Below are 19279 nucleotides of genomic sequence, written 5' to 3'. Positions count from 1 at the left end.
AACATCAGAATGTGTCATGACCAGTCCATTAATGTAAACTTGCTGCAGAGCTGCAAGATGGAAATAAGGCATACGGTGTTCCTTGAAAACTTACAGTTGACTTAAATACATACAGAACATTAGTGGAGGTAATGCAATTCATTTGTGTTACGGTTTGGTTACTAATTTGCTAGGTGCTTTCATTTCAGGACAAACACAATTTGTCAATAGGTGGAAAACACGAGACATGACTGCATTTCAGTCAGACTGAATCAGCATACATGTATTGATGGCAGATTCACCCCATTGTCTCAAAGAGTTTGTATCTGCAAAGAAATGTCTCAATCTGTCTATACTGATTCGATTGTTAACACACCGTCTGTCTATGACAAGGCAAGGCACACAGTACCTAGTAGAGAGAGCAATTATCCAACAAGACACAGCAAGACCCAGCCAGGTTACACACCCATTAATGCAACTACAATACCTGAATGTACCCATTAACTGTAATGTCTCTTTGGGAGAACAGGGGAAAAAAACACAAGGTGTGTTACACCAACACTCATTATTTTGTCTGCTTTATACTTTTAAGGCTACAAAGGATGTTGCTCACTAGCTCGACTGTCAGAGTGGAGCTTAAACCTTGGAGTAGGAACAGATTGATGAATTTCTTATATCCAATGCAACTTGTGACTCCTCTACCCCTAAGTATTGACTCAACACAGCAAATTTACCAGTGTGACCTATGGACATCAATACAAAGGAATTTATCTTATCAGTTTAAAGAGAGTGATACAGCATAGTGACACACCCAGCGATGGGAAAGCAAAGGGCAGAAATACAATCGTTCCACAGTAGAACGCGACATTACTTTCCTGACAATAATTCTACCAATATATTATGGAACGCGATGGAACTTGGTCAGTAATTGAATTACTCTCCTTGGACAAAACGTTTTTGGACATTGACTTGAATCAACTACAGTGATCGCTTTCTGTCTGTCAGCAGGGCAGTCTGCCAACTGGATTTGTGCTACAGAAGAACAATACTGACTGGCATGTTTCCTTAAAACTGCTTTCGACACGAGTTACTCCTTGGCCCATGTGGTCAATGTATTCTACCCACACCATGTTACCTCACCATGTTTCCACAGCTGTATGCGGACTTCATAAATGCAGGTTATGCTTGTTGATAGGGGCGAACTCCAGTGTCACCAGACAAACACGTTCTCAGACCCAAAACCCAAAAAAGTCTCGCCGCTAATATTTCAGACTTGTATCAGTGCTAAGTGTGACACAAGAGAAAAGTCAGTAGCAATGCCTGTACAATCTATTTCACGACTGCATGGTATGAGGCACGCATTTATCTCTTAAATAACCCACTGGCATATCATGCACTTTGCAGCCGTGGCCCAATGGTTAAGATCATCGCCTGCCACCATGGGGGGACCTAGGTTCAAGACCCCGACTGGACCATCTGCCAACATTTCCCGGACTCACGGCTGTGGTGTCCTTGACCAAGACACTGATACCCCGAAATGCTCCCCGGGTGCTTCAGCTGCCCCCTGCTCCAGTCTGTTCCACTAACATGTGTATGTGTTCACTGCGATGGGTTAAATGAAGAGAACAAATTTCGTGTGCATGCATGCATGTTCATGACAATAAAAGGTGATTCTTCTTCTTGGAGCATGGTCTCATTGAACTACAACCTGCATGAATCATATTGTCCACGAAGAAAACTGGATGGATGCTATACAACGACATATGACTAGCCCCAGGAAGAATATAATTCACCTTGGTGAAGACTAATGGGGATCCGAATAAACTTAAACATTAACCAGTACAAAGTAAGGTCAGGGGAGTACCCTTTATAACATAAAATAGTTCTTTCAAAATAGTACTACTTGTCATCAACTCGGTGATTTTTATTCATGTATTTTAATTTGTTGTTTCTTTCCAAATAATGTCCCCATACTGGTACCTTTCCTGGTGTCCATAGCCCTCAACATCCCCGGGTAATAGATTTCCTCTGAGGGCACCCTCTCTCTGCCCATGCTGTCAGATGAAAAATTCCGGTACTTCTGCTGTGAAGAGGCCATAGTCTTTCACAAAATAATACTTCTAATGGCAAAATACCATTGGCGATTGTTCCCCAAAATGATCTTGGTGTTGGCTCTATCTGTCCTTTGGTTTGTCTCAGCAGTCCTGTGGTTGGTCTGCTCACTATTTTGAAAAACTACCAATTTCTCCTCTGTTGCCTCTGAACCTCTCCACTCCCTTCTTTATTCTCCTTGTGTGTTTTTCTTTTCCCTTTTCTCCTGCTCACCCAGTCCCTTTCATAGTAAATGGTGCCTGTGGGCTATAAAATCCAAGCCTGTCTTCCTATGTGTCGTTCCGAGTGTGTATTTAGTGGAAAACGTTGTGGGTAGGGCTCTAAACACACCCTAAACCAGAAGAGGAGTGAGGCAGGAGAGGTATGGTAACTAGCGTGTACTATCACTCAATTGTCCCATTGCACAAACTCACACACACACCCTCTAGCTGAGTCATAAAGTATAAGAAAGTATATATAAACAGATAAGCCCCACTATTTTCAGGGGATAGGGACCAAGCCTTGCCCGATTAATGAAAATCTGTGAACACTTGACTCCACCTTAAGGAGAGCTTGTAATTACATATACATTATATATATATATATATATAGAGAGAGAGAGAGAGAGAGAGAGAGCGAGAGAGAGAGAGAGAGAGAGAGAGAGAGATAGATAGATAGATAGATAGATAGATAGATAGATAGATAGATAGATAGATAGATAGATAGATAGATAGATAGATAGATAGATAGATAGATAGATAGATGTAATCACATATACATTACATATAGATGCTACAAGATGGTGTTCGCGGGCTGAGAAAGAAAAAATTCCACCACTTGGTGACAAAGTAATAATGGAGCTATTTGGGTAAGCTAAACATTTTATATTGAACTGAACAGTGCTTTAACACGGCTCTACCAAGAAAGAACACAGTAAGTCATTCACTGGCTCAAACACTCACACACACACACACATCACTTAATCAAATTTAATTTGCCCTGGTCGTTTTCTCTTTAAAGAATATGGTTCACTTGCTGCAGTCAACAGCTTTAAGAAGCAAACAGCAATTCAACTCAGTGTAATTACACATGTCCTGTGTTGTGGAATTTAATCCAAACACATGTGAACTTCGTATTTATTCGTTCTTGTAAGCGAGAAGGCTTTGCCTTGGAGATGTAGTTGCACACCAGTGATAATGGAAAAAAAAATGCAGATAGATTGTTTTCACATGTAATGTACATATATTATTTATACATAGAGTACATAATTTTTTTTTACTGCTGTAAGGAACAAAGACTTATGATTAATGATTTTTAATTTGTTTTATTAATATAACAGTTATCTATATCGTTATGGTAGCTGAACTGGAAGGCTGCTGTTTAATCCTATCATTATTATTATTATGATTATTATTGTTATTATTATTTTTTTTTAGCAATGAGATGACTATATATAAATCACATTTCCCCACCTTTTCTGATATCAGCTTCTGAGGCAACCAAAGCGATTGTTCTATGGTGCAAAGTATTAAACCCAACCTGTACGAACATGAAAGCGTTGTATGTGTCACTGTGAGAGAGTCTCTATGGGTGTGGGTGTGTTTGCTCAGTTTGCCACGTTTTTAAGATCAAGAGACACACCTTTGTAGTTCCATTGAATGTCTAGACAAGCTTAGGAATTTAGGAGTGGTGTATGGATGGACAATTTGGAGCCAAAAAAAGAAAGTAACCATGATTTACTTTAAAAAGGAATTTAAGATGCATATACCATTGTGTCTGACATTGCTTATGCGGTTACACCATGTTTTAATGAATAGGATAAACATGAAACATGATGATTACATGCCTGATCACATGTTGCTATCCCGCATTACAAAGCGAACACACCTTTCCATTTTATATCTAATATGTACGAGTGCTGCGCGATATTGGCAAAAAATGACATTGCAATGTTTAATTTTTTTTTAAACTGCGATATATATTGCGATCTGAAATAACACAGGGTGTTGGGAAAGTTCATTTCCTATGCAAACTACTTCAAAGTTCAATTCATCATTCCAAAAATGAACTACAGTAGCTCAGTTCATAATTCAAAATGTTGTACTAATTTCACTGGTGCGGCACAGTGAACGACTGGTTATCATATCTGCCTCACAGTTTTGAGGACTGTGGTTCAAATCCAGGCCCCGCCTGTGTGGAGTTTGCATGTTCACCCCGTGCCTGCGTTGGTTTTATCCAGGGACTCCGGTTTCCTCCCACATCCCAAAAACATGCATGGTAGGTTGATTGAAGATTCTAAATTGCCCTTAGGTGGGAATGTGAGTGTGAATGGTTGTTTGTTTATATGTGCCCTGCGATTGGCTGGCGACCAGTTCAGAGTGTACCACGGCTCTCGCCCGAAGATAGCTGGGAAAGGTTCCAGCACGCCCTCAACCCGAGTGAGGATAAGCGGTGCAGAAAATGGATGGATGGATGGATGGAAGTTCAGTGGCCTAAGAACGAAGTAGTTCATAGTCCCCCACCCCTGAATATGTTGCTATTACCCTCAAACTACTGGCATTTCATTTCCCCATTGTTGCCACTCATTCAGTCCACGCTAGTAGACAGCTGCAGCTTTCACCCTACAATCTCAAAAACATGAGGAAAAACGTGAGGAATTAAAACAAAAACAGGACTTTTTTCCTTAATGTGCAAACAAAAACACGCAACACAGTATGACAGGAACATTGGTGAAAGGACATTGGTAACTGCATTCATCGCAGCTCTGGCTGACAATATTTTAAAAAATAATTATATATATATATATATATATATATATATATATATATATATATATATATATATAATTATATTGCAAAACAAAAGAAATATATAGTAGTCATATATCAGTGTGATCGTACAGTGTTTTAACTAAAGCATTCTGATACAAGTAATAATTTACCTAGTAATACATTTTTAATCTTTTAATCTTTTGAGCGGGTCCAAACAAGTCCCTCTACTGGTCACTTTTAATATTACTTTTTTTTCACTGTATATCACAGTACACCAAAATCGTAGCAGAACCTGCGATGTGACTATTGCGCACACATCGCGATGACGATGCTCAAAAAAAATATCATGCAGCCCTAATGTGTATGACTACAAACATTTTAATAATTTGTTTTCCCTACTAAAGTGTATATTTACAAGGAATGGGCATAATAACGGATTAATTGTTTATTAAGAATTAGGTCTAATGTGTAGAATTGTTGATTGCGTCTTTGAAGCAACTGAGGCAAGATTTAGTCAATTACTTGGGTGCATCTAGCAGAGGCGTTGTTTATTCAGTCTCAACGATTGAGTAGTGAAATTAATTGAAAAAGTGAAACATGGCAGCATCACTGCTGAAAATGTCAAGATATTCTATTAAATACGTTGACTACAGAGCTCCATTTTGCTTTGACAGTGGAATTTCTTCTCTTTCAGCTTCTCACATCAGGGTTTGAATGGCTCAGGTTTTACACTGGATGCTCTTCCTGACATAAGCCTTCCATTTATCTAGGCTTGGACCAGCACTGGTCATCTTTAGTGGTTGGGTACATTGGCAGGAAATCGGACCGATAGAGGCTGCATGAAAGGAAACAATATACTGTATAACCTGACACTGCCGAGGTGAAGCATACAGTAAAAACTAGAGCTACTCATGGGAAACACTTTCAGGAGACCCAAATAACAGCCGACAAAGTTACAGCATCTGTGGAACATCGTCATCATGAGTTCTTTCCCCCACAAAGGAGACGTATCATTAAGGTCTCAAAATGCATATTACTCGACTCCCTCAAATTGCTTCATTAAAACCAGATGGAACACTATGGTCTTATACAAGCAGTGAGAGCTTGGGGAAATTTGGGTTTTCGTTACATCACAAATTATAATATTAATCTATTTTATGACTTACATGCATTTTATTATAGTTTGTCCTTGTATTAAGTCAACAAACATTTCACGCTATAGACTACAGTAGCAATACTGGTCTCCTCAATGGAATTGATCCAAAGAACATTCTTTTGATGTTCCAGCCCAATTTCACTGGGTTTAGCCTTTCAACTAAAAAAAAACTAGCATTCTTTATGAGTCCGTTTTAACCAATATGCCGTTGGATGGAATGGCACTATGCTTTGTTCATTTAGTCCAAAGATGATGACCCGTTTTAAAGTCATACAAAAACAACCAGTGGTTTTACAATGAAGTCTGGATGCTGGTCATGGCTGCAGCATGTTAAGCGGAGTTCATTCCTATGATTTCATTTTAAATTATGCTCTTCAAACGAAATATAGAAGGTGCATGCAACAGTTTCAATTTAAAAAAAATTTGGGCAGACAAAATGATAGCAGAATTTTTTTAGTACTGGCAGTAGTGTGTTTCAACAAACCCATAACCTACAATGATTAAGGATATTCCAAAATATGTAGCCATACATCAATAAATATACTTTGTATTGATGATACAATTATGTGAGCCATAACCTCTATTTAATCAGAATCATCTTTATTTGCCAAGTATGTCCAAAAAACACACAAGGAATTTGTCTCCGGTAGTTGGCGGGATGGTGACAGACTGGTTAGAGGTCACAGTTTTGAGGACTGGGGTTAAAATCCCGGCCCCGCCTGTGTGGAGTTTGCATGTTCTCCCCTTGCCTGCGTGGGTTTTATCCGGGGACTCCGGTTTCCTCCCACATCCCAAAAACATGCATGGTAGGTTGATTGAAGACTCTAAATTGCCCTTAGGTGGGAATGTGAGTGCGAATGGTTGTTTGTTTGTATGTGCCCTGCGATTGGCTGGCAACCAGTTCAGGGTGTACCCCGCCTCCTGCCCGATGATAGCTGGGATAGGCTCCAGCGCTCCCGCGACCCTAGTGAGGATAAGCGGCTCAGAAAATGGATGGATGGATAGTTGGAGCTGCTCTAGTACGACGACAGACAGTCAATTGACAGAGAACACTTTTGAGACATAAAGACATTGAGAAAAACAGTCACTGAGCAATAAAGGATTTGAAGCACAAAAGAAAGCAAATTTCATTATGGCTTGTGAAAATACTGAACTCCGTTGAAGTTTCCAGAGCAGATTCTTTGGGTCGGCTGCAGAATATAATGGCGCCAATTTATTAGGTTACCCTTATGCTAGGCTCATATTCCATAACGACATGTCTTCACTGGCCCATTTACGTAAGAGTGTAAATAATCTTGCAATATCTGGCCAACCACACCTCAGTCATAGAAAAGGAATGTTGATAAATGTAGGAGTGATCTAAACACACCCTAGGGATTGCATTACAGTTTTAAGAAGAGGAGAAGTTTTTAAGAAAAAGAAAGGCAGGACTACTGTAGATATCTACCACCTCAAATCACATGATCAAATACAAGATCAGATTTCTGCAGTACTCTGAATAACATATAATATATAACAACAACAATAACAATAACTGAATAACATCAGCCAGGTTAAGCCTCAGGGTGGAAAGTTACATTATTACACGAGAAAGCCACTGGGATTCCTGGGGGTGAACGATTCCACGTAGTGCCTCATCAATAAAAATAAATCCTCAACTTTAGCCATATTCTCCCCAAACTTGAATGGGTTCATCCTGGTCCATTTGCCACTCTTCTAAAAAGATTCTGGGGAGGTTGCGTTGGTCTTTTTTTTTTTTTTTTTATTAATCTCGCTAATTGTATTTGTCCTTTTTACGATGTCAAAATGACTGCTGTTTAAAAAAAAAAAAAAAAAAAAAAAAGGTTATTAAAACGATAACACTAGTGGTGGCTTTCGCAGTGTAAGCAACTGTATTTGCAATTTGTATTTAATTGTATTTATTTTTCATTTAATATGAATAAATAATTGTGATAATGTCCTACACAATTAACCTATGCAGTATACAACTATTTTTAGGTACACGTGCTACAACCAACTACGACCCAAAACAAGCTGCTTCAACAAATCCATCTGTCTGTCGACACTGGACCATGACGGAGCGTCCCGTTATCATCCATTTTCCACTCCAAGCTGACGGCAGACATCTGAATGAGATGTCCGAATTGAGTCTAAGAATGAATACGAAGAAAGCCTTTTCAACTCAAGCCTCTGGTTGAGACACAACAGCTGAGTTTTAAAACTGATCAGTTCTGAGTCGCAGAAGCCTGGAAAGGCACCAAGTGCCGGGCTTGGCTAACATGTAGGTGGTTAAAACAAATCCATTTAGCTTGGACAAGCGTGCAACCTGGTGGTGTACAGAGTAGAGCCTACAGCTGAGGACGGTGTGCTTGCACTAGCTGTAAAATAGCATCCTGTGTCTCCCTCTGCAGGTCAAAGCATCAAATATCGCTTTAAATCTGAACGTACAATTTGATTATGTAAGGTTTCCATCCAATTTGAATCGAGGTTGAAACAGTTTTAATATACAAAGATTAATAGTGTATATTTTTTTGGATAATTTTTGATGGTATTTGATGTCAATAAAAGCAACATTTTTTCTTGGTCAGAACTTTCCACTTATTGGATTATCCAACTACGTTGAACTATAAAACAAGCACAATTGTATTGCTGACAATTCCTCTTTTCAAATGGTCTTATTTGACATTTCTTTACCTACTCTGTTACAACTACCAAATTACTATCCAATCAAACCGCACGAGCAAAACTAGTTAAAAAAAATTTAAAAAGACATTAAGCTATCAAAAAGATTTGTTCTTCTAAACTCCTCTGTTGCATTACCTGAGCTAAGAGGAATGTTTGTGGGTGTTTCCTCCCTAATGTTTCTTTCTGTAGCTGCTTCTCAGTCAGCCTCTCCACAAACTTACAAAAATTGCAGGGACGTTTATGACTTAACATAGAAAACATCCATCTTTCTTTCTTTTTTAAGCTCTGAGATCAGAGAAAAAAAGCCCCACTTTAAATGCAGGCTTTCCTTTTTTTCCTTTGTGTTTAAAGATAGTTTTTTTGTTTTGTCTTTTAAGAAAAAGATAAAATATTCCTCAGGAATGTATTTTTTAAGCCTAAACAAATTTAGATACAGTATACCTTATTAAGATGGAGACAAAATATGCCAAATACAATACTGTATACTACTTACCTTACATGTGTGGTCTGTAAATAAAATAAAGACTGTTGCATAACCTTAACATAACATAACATGCATAACATATAGCACCATTTGATGTAACAGGCAGCACTGTATTCAGAATCAGTGACTGTAAGTCACTACTTTATTCTTTGTCACAGATGGTTTCAAGCCTGGCGGCACGGTGGACGACTGGTTAGAGCGTCAGCCTCACAGTTCTGAGGACCTGGGTTCAATCCCCGGCCCCGCCTGTGTGGAGTTTGCATGTTCTCCCCGTGCCTGTGTGGGTTTTCTCCGGGCGCTCCAGTTTCCTCCCACATCCCAAAAACATGCATTAATTGGAGACTCTAAATTGCCCGTAGGCATGACTCTGAGTGCGAATGGTTGTTTGTTTCTATGTGCCCTGCAATTGGCTGGCAACCAGTTCAGGGTGGATACCAAAAATAAACTGGTCACTCTGATCATTTTGGGGAAGCCAGCAACCGCATAAAAGCCATGGTCTGTTTAATTTAACTCATCCCAAGCGTGTGGCAATTGGATGTATGTTCCCATCCTGCATTACATTGCATGTAAACTTGGAAAGTGCACCCAGGAAACTGCACCGGAAGACGCCAGCACCAATTATCACAGTGTGCTGAAATGAGCCAGTAGACGCACAGAATATGTCATAGATGGTATTGCGTGACTTCTTGTGACTGGCTCCAAGTGAGTTCTTCGTTTGCGGCGCACTCGTTTTTCCACCTAATAGCCTTTCAGTAAATCAGGCCCCATGTGTGCTAAAATGAGTAGCCTCCTTTGAATGACACACAAACCTACTGTCGCCAGTCAACTTCAGGATGTGACAATTTATGATGGGGCACAGCTGAGAGGGTCCTAGGTTATATTTGAAAGGGAAAGTTATCTAAATATGCTATATAATATCTCTTCTTGCAAGACAGTGACCTCTGATGTGGGACTATAAAAGAAAGTCTCATCTCCTGTTTCACATGACCACCTTTACTACGTGAGCAAATGACATTTTTCTAAGCCCCGGCAAAAAAACAACATTGATGGATGTAATCAGTATACTAAAAGTCGTTAAGGGTTCGTTTGACACAGGTCTCATTTGTATGGCATATATCAGAATGACACAAAATGTACTGTAGCAAAATAAAATCAAACATCACCAATTAAAATACTCTACTGACTACTTTAAACAAGTCATACAGGCGGTGGGATTGAAAAACATTCCTTTGCATGACTTCCATATGATCACTATTGCTGACAGGGAGGCAAGTCAAAATCGGGGCTGCATAAAATAACAAATTGCTCACTTGAGACACTGGACTCTGGCCAAATTTCCAAAGAGGCAATGAGAAATTATCTGTACATAAGTGAAGTCACTTTATTTACTTTTGTATTTATCAACTGTGTTATGGACTGTAACTGCTGACCTGGTCAAGTGACGATTTGAGTTAAATGATTGCCTGTACATACACATCTGATGTCACTGTGTACTCTATAGAACACAGTTTGAAAACCCTAATGGGGTTGGGGATCACATCTGGTATAAATAACTCCCCAACATTGTACCAGATGTGTTCCGATGCTCCCAGTGTTTCCAGATAAAACTAAAAGTAAAGAAGCAGTACAGTGTGGTTCAATTTTTACATTTTCACTATTTAATGTTCATTGGTCACAAAGTCTTGAGGGGTAGTAAAACAAATGATGCAGACTGCATCATTTTTTGACACCCTCCATTTCAGTTGTATCATACTTAATGGGTGCAGCTAAACACACCACAGTCTGTTGAGTGGTTGACAATAAATGGTCATTTCTGAGAGAAAAAAATAGGAATGGAATGAGGCAGAACACAAGACACCTTTTCTCATGTGTTTCTTTGTTTGCCGTGTCACATTTCTCTTCTTTGTTGAAATCATATGTGGGTTATACTGTGTCACTCTGGTATGATGACATTGTATTTACCTAGCTGACAGAAATATTGCCATCAAAGCTACACACCCCAGGGTGGAAATGTACACCGTTCCAAACTGTACTGTGATGAGCTAAACTCTACTGTAATGAACAACCCCTGTGGGACCTGCTTGTCAGGGTTCACTCACTCGTAACTGGGGCGGACAGCAGAGGCCGTTCTATTCCCTTTCACCCTTTCACATGGCGCTATTCCACCTCGTGTCACGGAAGAATGTTAATATCCATGTTCTCACATTCACATGCACAACACAACACAACACACTGGATCCAAGCTGAAGCAATGCTGAGGACAAGGAAACCAAATCCCAGAGGTTTGGTATTACTCGCTCACAACTGCATTAAATGATAGTTTGTACAAGAGGCAGAGCTGTCACCATGCAGAATGAATGCCTTGAAAAAAGGGGACAACAAAGACCTGAGTGCCCTACAGTATATGGGGTATCGTGGTCATCCATTCTCTGACTCCACTCGTGTTATGCAGTAATCCCTCACTATATCGTGGTTCAGCTATTTTAGATTCAGTGCATGGCTGATTTAAAAAAATAAAATAATTTATTAATAAGTCAGTATAGTGCAGTTACTCACCTGCACACCTGCACACAGTTAGCTTTATTGGTTATATGATTTTAATGTGGCAGCAATAACTCACATAAAGTCAGTTGGGATCTTATTCTTAGCAGAAGCAGAAACCTTACTGAGTAATCTCAACTCATACATTTGGTAAGTCACCAAATTGCTTGAGGATACAACAACCATGACCGGAAAGCCATTGCGTGATTGATTGTTGTTGTCGTGGCCGTGGTAATAACTGTCTTCGGTCGCGTTTGAGTTGACAAAGTTGACAGTTGATAAAGCCCAGTGATCGTAAAAGACAGGATACGGTGGTATCGGAATACAAGATATTATTGCAGTCGTCTGACTTTGTGCAATCGTGAAAGACCAAATCTGTCTTTTAGTCTTTTGAATCCGGGTCCTCAGAACTGTGAGACAGATGTGCTAACCAGTTGTCCACCGTGCCTGAATTGCATATATGAAACTTATAAATGTAAATTATTATATCACAAATAACTGGTATTGAAAAATCATGTTTTACATGATCCTAAATCAATCGATTGAACCTTGGTTCATGTTTGAGTTTAGTCACATACTAGTTAAACATCAAGCATTTTCGTTTTCTTCACAGTCACGTTTCTTACTTTGTTTCGATAACACGACACGTGTTCATGTCAGACAAACCCCTCTCAGATGGCACAGTTAGAATTGTAGCTATTTTGAATGGAATTTTAATGTCTCTGCAGGTTTCTCAGAAAAAGATGCGGACAGCTGTTTCGTACTAAGTAAAGATGACAAAACCGGTTTGGGAGGCACTGTTGTTGGAAAGCTGCCATCTGCAATTCTGCTGTAAAACACTGCTATTGTGTGTTCTGTTGGAATCCTCTCACTGTCACACTCTGCAACAAAATCTATCAAGTCAGCTCCCCATTGTATCACAAATAGGGGTTTAATATTTGCAATTGCAAGTAAAAGCAGACTTTTATATTACCAGGTTGTAACATGGCTCTCACTGCAAACCTTACAGGAAGAAGTAGTTTTCAAGGTGGGACATGAACATGCAAAGTGTAACCAAGCTCCACGTGAAGCTATATACAGTAGGTACAGACCCAGAAATGTTTCACTCTTTGTTATATTGCAGCCATTTGCTAAAATCATTTAAGTTCTTTTTTTCCCCTCATGAATGTACACACAGCACCCCATGTTGACAGAAAAAAAATGGAATTGATGAACTTTTTGAACTTTTTGCTGATTTATTAAAAAAGAAAAACTGAAACATCACACAGCCATAAGTATTCAGACCCTTTGCTGTGACACTCATATATTCAACTCGGGTGCTGTCCATTTCTTCTGATCATCCTTAAGATGGTTCTACACCTTCATTTGAGTCCAGCTGTGTTTTATTACACTGATTGGACTTGATTAGGAAAGCCACACCCCTGTCTATAGCAAATGAGAATCATGAGGTCAAAGGAACTGCCTGAAGAGCTCAGAGACAGAATTGTGGCAAGGCACAGATCTGGCCAAGGTTACAAAAACAATTCTGCTGCACTTAAGGTACCTAAGAGCACAGTGTCCTCCATAATTCTTAAATGGAAGATGTTTGGGATGACCTGAAACCTTCCTAGAGCTTGCTGTCCGGCCAAACTGGGCAATCGGGGGAGAAAAGCCTTGGTGAGAGAGGTAAAGAAGAACCCAAAGATCACTGTGGCTGAGCTCCAGAGATGCAGTCAGGAAATTGGAGAAAGTTCTAGAAAGTCAACCATCACTGCAGCCCTCCACCAGTCGGGGCTTTATGGCAGAGTGGCCCGACTGAAGCCTCTCCTCAGTGCAAGACACATGAAAGCCCGCATGGAGTTTGCTTAAAAAAAAAAAAAAAGAAAAAACACCTGAATGACTCCAAGATGGTGAGAAATAAGATTATCTGGTCTGACGAGATCATGATAGAACTGTTTGGCCTTAATTCTAAGCGGCATGTGTGGAGAAAACCAGGCACCCCTCATCACCTGTCCAATACAGTTCCAACAGTGAAGCAGCGGCAGCATCATGCTGTGGGCGTGTTTTTCAGCTGCAGGGACAGGATGACTGGTTGCAATCGAAGGAAAGATGAATGCGGCCAAGTACAGGGATACCCTGGACAAAAACCTTCTCCAGAGTGCTCAGGACCTCAGGCTGGGCCGGAGTTTTACCCTCCAACAAGACAATGACCCTAAACACACAGCTAAAATAATGAAGGAGTGGCTTCAAAACAACTCCATGACTGTTCTTGAATGGCCCAGCCAGAGCACTGACTTAAACCCAACTGAGCATCTCTGGCGAGACCTGAAAATGGGTGTCCACCAACGTTCCACCATCCAACCTGACAGAACTGGAGAGGATCTGCAAGGAGGAATGGCAGAGCATCCCCAAATCCAGGTGTGAAACAGACTCATGGCTGTATTAGCCCAAAAGGGTGCTTCTGCTAAATACAGAGCAAAGGGTCTGAATCCTTCTGGCTGTGTGATATTTAAGTTTTTCTTTTTTAATAAATTTGCAAACATTTAAAATTTCAACAAGTAAGATTTTTTCTGTCAATATGGGGTGCTGTGTGTACATTAATGAGAAAAAAATAACTTAAATGATTTTAGCAAATGGCTGCAATATAACAAAGAGTAAAAAATTTAAGGGGGTCTGAATACTTTCCATACCCACTGTACAATATCCTACAGACACAATATGACACACTGATTGAGTGTCAGAAGATAATCTATCTGTTGGATTTATCTTACCCAACATTATAATGAATAGTCACAAAGGGAATGAAGACGCTGGTCTCTTTACTCATGAGGAGGGCGCATGGGAGATTGTTCAGGTTACAGCCTCTCAACACGCTCTAAACAATCTCTCCCGTCGCTCCTGCATTTATTTGAAAATAGGGAGGTTTCTAAGTTTACAAGACACAACACACTAAGGGGAGGGTTTCAAGGTGAAAACATGGCACCAAAACCTGCCACGTCCCGGCCACGTCCTTCTCTCTGATGATTCCTGCTGAGTCATCTTCTTGAAGGCGAGACATCTTTCTTTCTAAAAATTGTCCATAATACTCATGCAAGGTAAGCAAATAAATGATAACTTCTACGATATATCTAACACTATCAAACCCAAAAAACTAAACAAAACAATTATCGCTCTAGAAATGTTATGTGGTGTATACTGGCCCAATTGTTGGGAAATGTAGTGGGAAAAAATAACAGTGTATTGCTTTTGCATTCAACCTTTTTAAGTTCTCTGTTGACCATTGCAAACTATCCATCCATCCATCCATTATCTGAGCCACTTCTCCTCACTAGGGTCGGGGGCATGCTGGAGCCTATCCCAGCTATCATCGGGCAGGAGGCGGGGTACACCCTGAACTGGTTGCCAGCCAATCGCAGGGCACATATAAACAAACAACCATTTGCACTCAAATTCACACCTACGGGCAATTTAGAGTTGTCAATTAACCTACCATGCATGTTTTTGGGATGTGGGAGGAAACCGGAGTGCCCGGAGAAAACCCACGCAGGCACGGGGAGAACATGCAAACTCTACACAGGCGGGTCCGGGGATTGAACCCCGATCCTCAGAACTGTGAGGCAGATGCTCTAACCAGTCGAACACCGTACCGCCCATTGCAAACTACTTTGAGTCATTTTACTACAACTTTAATTTCATTTACCTTTGCGTTTTGTGTCTTCTCTAGCTCCAAAATACAATAGGAATCACTAAGTAACCTACAACTACCCAGGCAGGGAGAGTGCATCCTCAGGGGTTTGCAGGCATTTATTGGAACAGAAGAAGGTAGAGGGGATGAGGGGACGAGTCTGGCTGGTGGAACTCGACCAGATGGTTCTGGTGCTGCAGTGACAGGTGGGAGCTTCATGGGTGGGGCAGGGGGTCAAAGAACAGTGTGATGGTATGGGTGTGGCATTTTCCACCCTGAAATCACCCATCAAATAAATATTGGTTTGAGCCTCATATTTTTTCAGCTGCCTCAAGACCTTTGTGACACATGGTACAAAGGCCAAACCCTCCTCTTTTCATGTACTCTGAGCAGTAATCACCTAAATCCAGGTTTAGCTGTTATCTCTATTGAACCATTCACATCAATTTCGGTTGCAGCTGTTGCATTTTTTATTTTTTTAAATATTATCTGACACACTACTGAGACTTTTAATATTGTCCATTTGATGGGTTGGCCATCTTTATTCCTGTGATATTCTGGAGAACTGAGTCATATAAAAAGTAATATTAGACTGTGATAACCCTACATGACAACACCCCAATAACGTAAGGTATATTATTAAACACAGTGAAGTGGAGAGGTTTATCTGTTTCGCATAATAGGCAACACCAACTTGCAGGCCCTCATGTTATCTTCATCATAAAAAAAGTACAGGAGATGCAATGAGCCGAAGCTTGTTTTAATAACTTATTAAAAGGCACACACTGTCAGTTTTTCCAGCATTTCGCCTCAAACTAAAATGATTTGGAATAATGTACACACTTTTAAAGTGGCCCATAATGCTTGGTTTTTCTTTTGGCAACAAACAGAGTTCCTAAAAGAAGCAAGGGGTGCAAGCTAGGCTGGTGGGCGGCGGCTTTGGCCGAACGCCCTCCATTGACACACCGTCAAATGAAATAAAGCAGTAGGGAAGCCAAACTTTAACGCAATCATGTCGTAGACAAGTTTAGATGTGACATGTAGTGTGGGCTGCAGTAGCTGCCAGTTGCTGTTAGTGGACTGTGAACGCGCGTATATGTAGTGTATCACTGTTGTGTTCGTGTTAATATGTGAGGGAGTACCAGGATCACAAGACTTTCACCTTCTGTTTGCCAAAAGAATTCTAACAGCCCACAGCTCGACAAACAGGCAAGACTAGACACATAGACACCACAGCAACCTCAATCTGATGACCTACCAGGTATGATCTTCATCTAAGAGATGATACAGAGGAGAACAGGAAGACGAGGACGGAGAACACGAGGACTAAACTATACTGGGGATGAGGGGGTGAACAAGATAGGAGAGTTTGTTTGGAGAGGCTGCTGTTTGATTGCTCTGAATTTCCTTGTTTCTCCCTTGTGTTGAATTTTGACAGGCCGTGCCCGCTGCTCAGATCCGTCAGCTTGCTCTTCTGTGGCCAGGGGAGGAGGGACGACCCAAGCCTGGGGAAAAGGGCAGGGGCAAGGGGCTAAGAGGGCTGGATGTTCAGGCAGCGCGGGTTGGGGCTGACTGGGGGCTATTAATATCTACCACAGTTGGATGATCACATAGTGTCACAGTTAGAAACTGATGGAAGCACTCTGGCGGAACATTTGGCAAACTTGCCCCTGGAAACGCAAACACAATCAGACGGCTCCCCATCACATACTACCTATGATGATAAAAGACATTTAATCCCATTAATACACAACGAGACAACTATCCCAACCTAGCTAGCTCTATTTATGGCAGACAGGCACAGTGTGCCTTTGTGTTCAACAGTTCCAGTGCCAATATTATGGGTCAAAAAAACAAATTTGTCCATGTAGCAATTTTGTGTTTCCAGGTACAAACAGAATGTCAGACGACAAATGAATGACAGACGTTACCAATTCCAATTTTAACTGTCTCACTCACGGTTTACGACGCAAGATAGTTCAGCAGCATCCTTGGGGTTTCTGGTGTTAATCCCACATTTCTTCTGGGATCACAGCAATGCACAAACAATCTCTAAATATAGTTTGCTTTCTGAGATGCACAAGACGATGAATTACAGGGTTGTTAACACATCTCATTTCTCTGCAATGTTAAAAGCAATTCTACCCTGCCTTGGGAGCAGACTTGAAACGTAGTTACTTGGAATTATGTCCATTGTGAAAACACAGCACCTATATAGAGAAAGCATGCGGGGGCTTTATAAGAGACTGTGGGAAATGTATTTCATGAACCTCCCTATCCGCCTTTACAGAGACCTCATGCACATAGCATTCATGTTAAAACACATGACTGTAATGTATTTTGAGCATGTGTCCATATGGAAATATGTTTCCATCGACACCCACTGTCAAACGGTAAAGAGACAAGCATGATAGTTGCGTCCAAGAGAATAATGAATACATGGAATCCTTTTGTAAAAGATAACAGTCCTAATTAAACACGCACAAAACTGAAGTTGCCTCCCAGTCAGCCTCTGACGTTACTCTGGGACATGACTAAAGTCATAAGCATTTTGACTGAACCCACAATTATTTCCACATGTTATTGATATCTATTTCCTGGGTTTGGCTAATACTGAGTTACTACACACTAAAAATGCTAGGTCAAACTTGTAACTCAACTGTTGGTTTGGTGTAGGTGGGTCAGGGGTTTGGTCAATTTAAACCAACACTGGATCAAAATTAGAGCAAATTATTAACCCATCTGTTGGGTAAGAGGGCAGGGCATCTGCCCACAACACAAAACAAATGCATTGATTTCACAACCCAGCTATTGGTATAATATGATGGTTCTGAGATTGATCAACTACATTGGGTCATAGGTACACCACCATTGGTTTGAGAAACCCCGCATTCTTTAAAAGTCAACCATTTTTGTTTGATAGCATTTATTTCATTCAGCTGCAACTTGGAGCCACCTGCTGACTGCTTCCTACATGGTGAAGTGGAAGAGTAAGTACAAGAGTCTAGTTACTCCAGCCTTTACATTAATATAAGACAATGCATTTATTATTTGTGGAAAAGTTAAATGTGTAAATGTGTCTCGCCCAAAGTCAGCTGGGGTCAGCTCCAGCAACCCCGTGATCCAAGTGAGGATAAGCTGTTTAGAAGATGGATGGATGGGTGGATGTTAGTAATGCTGACTAGAAAATACTATGCCAGAAGAAACAGTTTGGGCTGGTTATGTATGATGCACCAACATCAAGGTGTATTTGTTATTATTATGTTTTTGACAGTGGCACGGTGGACGACTGGTTAGAGCGTCTGAGGACCGAGGTTCAATCCCCGGCCCCGCCTGTGTCCTGCGTGGGTTTTCTCCGGGCACTCCGGTTTCCTCCCACATCCCAAAAACATGCATGCAGGTTAATTGAAGACTCTAAATTGCCCGTAGGTGTGAATGTGAGTACGAATGGTTGTTTGTTTCTATGTGCTCTACGATTGGCTGGCAACCAGTTCAGGGTGTACCCCGCCTCCTGCCCGATGATAGCTAGGATAGGCTCCAGCACGCCCTCGACCCTAGTGAGGAGAAGCGTCTCAGAAAATGGATGGATGGATGGATGTTTTTGACCACTTTTTGTTTCACATTTGACCAGTCCAACTGCAAGATCACATTCGACCCAACAGCAGGGTCACATTTGACCCAAAGGCAGAGTCACAGACAACCTAACGGCAGGGTCGCACTGAACCCATTTTGGGGTTGACAGCCCCAACCCAACACGCAGGGTCAAACGGCCTAACCCAGACCTGCTGCTGTAAAACAACCACTCTTTGGGTCGGTCCAGCTTTAGGAACGCATTGTATTACCCAAATAACTGATTTTGGGTTGTTTTTGACCCAGCTGTTTTTAGAGTGTAGTCCTTACAGGGAGCT

At 40.9% G+C, this 19279-nt stretch overlaps 1 protein-coding gene across 16 annotated transcripts in view; it reads right to left on the bottom strand.

Annotated features, from left to right (window-relative positions):
- Positions 1 to 19279, bottom strand: part of LOC133401187 (plectin-like) — a 124099-nt gene that overhangs the window by 44059 nt on the left and 60761 nt on the right. For 3 of the 16 annotated variants that reach the window (XM_061673859.1, XM_061673860.1, XM_061673861.1), the window contains exon 1: positions 1960 to 2444. The exons of the other annotated variants lie outside the window; for them this stretch is intronic. In XM_061673859.1, the coding sequence (XP_061529843.1) occupies positions 1960 to 2077 (118 nt within the window). In that variant the 5' untranslated portion in view covers positions 2078 to 2444. Of the gene's footprint in view, positions 1 to 1959; positions 2445 to 19279 lie in introns of those variants that run through there. 16 annotated transcript variants of the gene reach the window in all.

Source organism: Phycodurus eques, chromosome 4 (assembly GCF_024500275.1).
Source record: "Phycodurus eques isolate BA_2022a chromosome 4, UOR_Pequ_1.1, whole genome shotgun sequence".
NCBI classification, from domain to species: Eukaryota; Metazoa; Chordata; class Actinopteri; order Syngnathiformes; family Syngnathidae; genus Phycodurus; species Phycodurus eques.
The sequence above is the reverse complement of the archived record's forward strand: the minus strand, read 5'-3'. Positions and strand labels throughout refer to the sequence as shown.